This window comes from Musca vetustissima, unplaced genomic scaffold (assembly GCF_032173495.1).
Source record: "Musca vetustissima isolate MV318-11 ecotype Yass unplaced genomic scaffold, APGP_CSIRO_Mvet_v1 utg321492, whole genome shotgun sequence".
NCBI lineage: Eukaryota > Metazoa > Arthropoda > Insecta > Diptera > Muscidae > Musca > Musca vetustissima.
The window spans coordinates 21,609-24,255 of record NW_026878535.1 but is presented as its reverse complement, the minus strand read 5'-3'; the positions used below and the strand labels follow the sequence as shown (position 1 = coordinate 24,255).

At 47.3% G+C, this 2,647-nt stretch overlaps 1 protein-coding gene across 1 annotated transcript; it reads right to left on the bottom strand.

Annotated features, from left to right (window-relative positions):
* Nucleotides 1–379: 379 nt before the first annotated feature.
* On the bottom strand, nt 380–2,164 carry LOC133323270 (uncharacterized). Its single transcript, XM_061532213.1, has 2 exons — nt 2,110–2,164; nt 380–2,046 (listed from the first exon to the last, which is right to left on the bottom strand). The coding sequence occupies exons 1-2, from the start codon at nt 2,162–2,164 to the stop codon at nt 380–382; spliced, it is 1,722 nt and encodes a 573-aa protein (XP_061388197.1).
* Nucleotides 2,165–2,647: the final 483 nt, after the last annotated feature.

Genomic DNA, 2,647 nt, shown 5'->3' with positions numbered 1-2,647 from the left:
AGAAATGCTTACCCTAATGCCTAAACCACTATCGTAATACCCGCACAACCACAAAACAACAATGGGTGGATGTGAAACCATTGATTTCAATTTTTAATTGTAATCGGAGTTTTTTGTTGGTGTTGTTGTTGCTATTTTAACGTGAAATTTTATAGATAACATTTTTTGCCACGAAATGACCAGGACTTTATTTCGTTTTTTTAAATGACGGTTTGATATTATTTTGTTTACAATATGTTGTTGCTTTATAAGTGATGGATATTTAAAAATGGAACAAATACTTGAAAAGGAGGATATTTTACGAGGTAATTGAAGCTCTATTTTTTAATAAAAAATTTACTCAAAACAGGCAGGTCTAAAACTATTTCCTGGATATAATTTATTTGCCATATCCAACGGAAATTCCCTTCGATGCTGATGAGGCAGATGCCGAGGCTGATGATGAAACTGAAGCATGTCCACCACCTCCAGCAATAGAGCCCGAATGGCCACCGGCGCCGGATAAACCGCTACCTCCAAAACCACCGGATAATCCGCCACCACCGTAACCACCTTTAGCTCCAGATATAGCAGAAGCTATGGATGATGTAATGCCGCTGGCGATGGCAGCTCCTTTACCGGCTATAAGTCCAGCACCATGTCCAAGACCTCCACCGAGGCCTAAACCATGACCTTTTCCACCACCAACTCCGCCACCGATGCCCAAACCAGCACCATTACCATGACCGCCGCCAATGCTTCCACCGATGCTGAAACCGCCACCTTTTCCATGTCCACCACCAATGCCGCCACCGAGACCCAATCCTGCACCTGCACCTTTACCAGAGCCATAACCGCCTCCTGATCCACCGCCGGCTCCACCGCCTAGTCCAGCACCATGACCACCGCCAATAACGCCAACTGAAGATCCAGCACTAGCACTGCCACCAGTAGCACCATGACCACCACCTAATCCACCACCGATTCCTCCCGCACCACCATGACCAGAACCTGATCCAATGCCTCCGCCAACTCCAGCACCTGAGCCATAACCTCCACCAGAACCACTTCCATGACCACCACCCAATCCACCTCCAAGACCAGAACCGGATCCATGACCTCCGCCTAATCCACCTCCAAGACCAGAACCGGATCCATGACCACTACCTAATCCACCTCCAAGACCAGAGCCGGATCCAATACTACCACCAACTGCACCTCCTGAGCCGTAGCCTCCGCCAGAAGCACCTCCATGACCACCACCTAATCCACCGCCAATACCAGAACCGGATCCAATACCACCACCAACTGCACCTCCTGAGCCGTAACCGCCACCAGAAGCACCACCATGACCACCACCTAATCCACCTCCAAGACCAGAGCCGGATCCAATACCACCTCCAACTGCACCTCCTGAGCCATAGGCTCCACCAGAAGCACCTCCATGACCACCGCCTAAACCACCTCCAAGACCAGCACCAGATCCAATACCACCACCAACTGCACCTGCTGAGCCATAGCCTCCACCGGAACCACTTCCATGACCACCGCCTAATCCACCTCCAAGACCAAAACCTGATCCTGAACCATGGCCCCCTCCAACACCGGTACCAAGGCCGCCACCTAAACCACCTCCAAGGCCACCAGCAGAACCTGAACCATGGCCTCCAGCAATACCACCACTCAAGGCACCTCCAGCTGATCCAGAACCACCAAGTCCGCCACCAACTCCTGATCCATGGCCGCCACCCAATCCAACACCACCTGCACCATGACTTCCTCCAATACCACCACCACCAATTGCACCTCCGGCTCCTGCGCTGGCACTAGCACTACTGCTGGCAGAACCATGGCCAGAACCACCTACTACACCAGCCGAACCAGATGCACCTGCAGATCCATAGCCACCTCCCAATGCACCACCAGCTCCTGCAGAAGCACCAGCCGAGGCACTTGCACTACTATGGGCACCAGCTTTGCCACCAGCCGATGCAGCAGCATTGGCAACAGCACTAGCAATGGCGCTAGCTCCAGATCCTGTAATGGAACCTCCACCAGCTCCATATGCTGGAATCCACAAAACACAAATCGTTACTTTCCATTAGATGTACATCCAAAATAACAACTCACCATTTGCAAGTGCAAGACCCACTGCTAATAGTCCGACTACTGTTAATCCTGTCATTGTTCTCAACTTTCTATGCTTCCGTAGCTAATTTAGTCTTCTTTTATAGAAATCTTCAAATTGACAGAATGCAATAAATATATTTCTTGATTTTTTTGTTTTGCTTTGGATTCGACAATATTTCAAATCTCACGCTGTTTCAGTACCGCAAAAAAAAAACAAACAAACTTTAAAACAACAAGTGGAAGCAGAAAAAACGGTGACAATCAATTTAATAAATAATAATGGTTTTGTTGTTGTTGGATTTTTTATATATTCTAATTTTATAATAGTCATTCTTCTGGTTTCGGAACTCCTCCTTACCAGCACTGACTATTTTGGATGCAATAAAAAAATCTAGATAAACAGTGCCTCCACTTTAATATTTCAGATGTCATTTTAAATGACACGAAAAAATAATTAAAAATTTCCACCAGAATTCGGGCTATAGAAATCTTTCGTGACTTATATATGAGATCTAGGTCCAAATATGGGTCTGTATTG

Coding starts and splice junctions, on each gene's coding strand:
- LOC133323270 (XM_061532213.1), bottom strand. CDS start 2,164: ATGACAGGATTAACAGTAGTCGGACTATTAGCAGTGGGTCTTGCACTT. Junction 2,047..2,109: donor GGGTCTTGCACTTGCAAATG/GTGAGTTGTTAT, acceptor TGTGGATTCCAG/CATATGGAGCTGGTGGAGGT.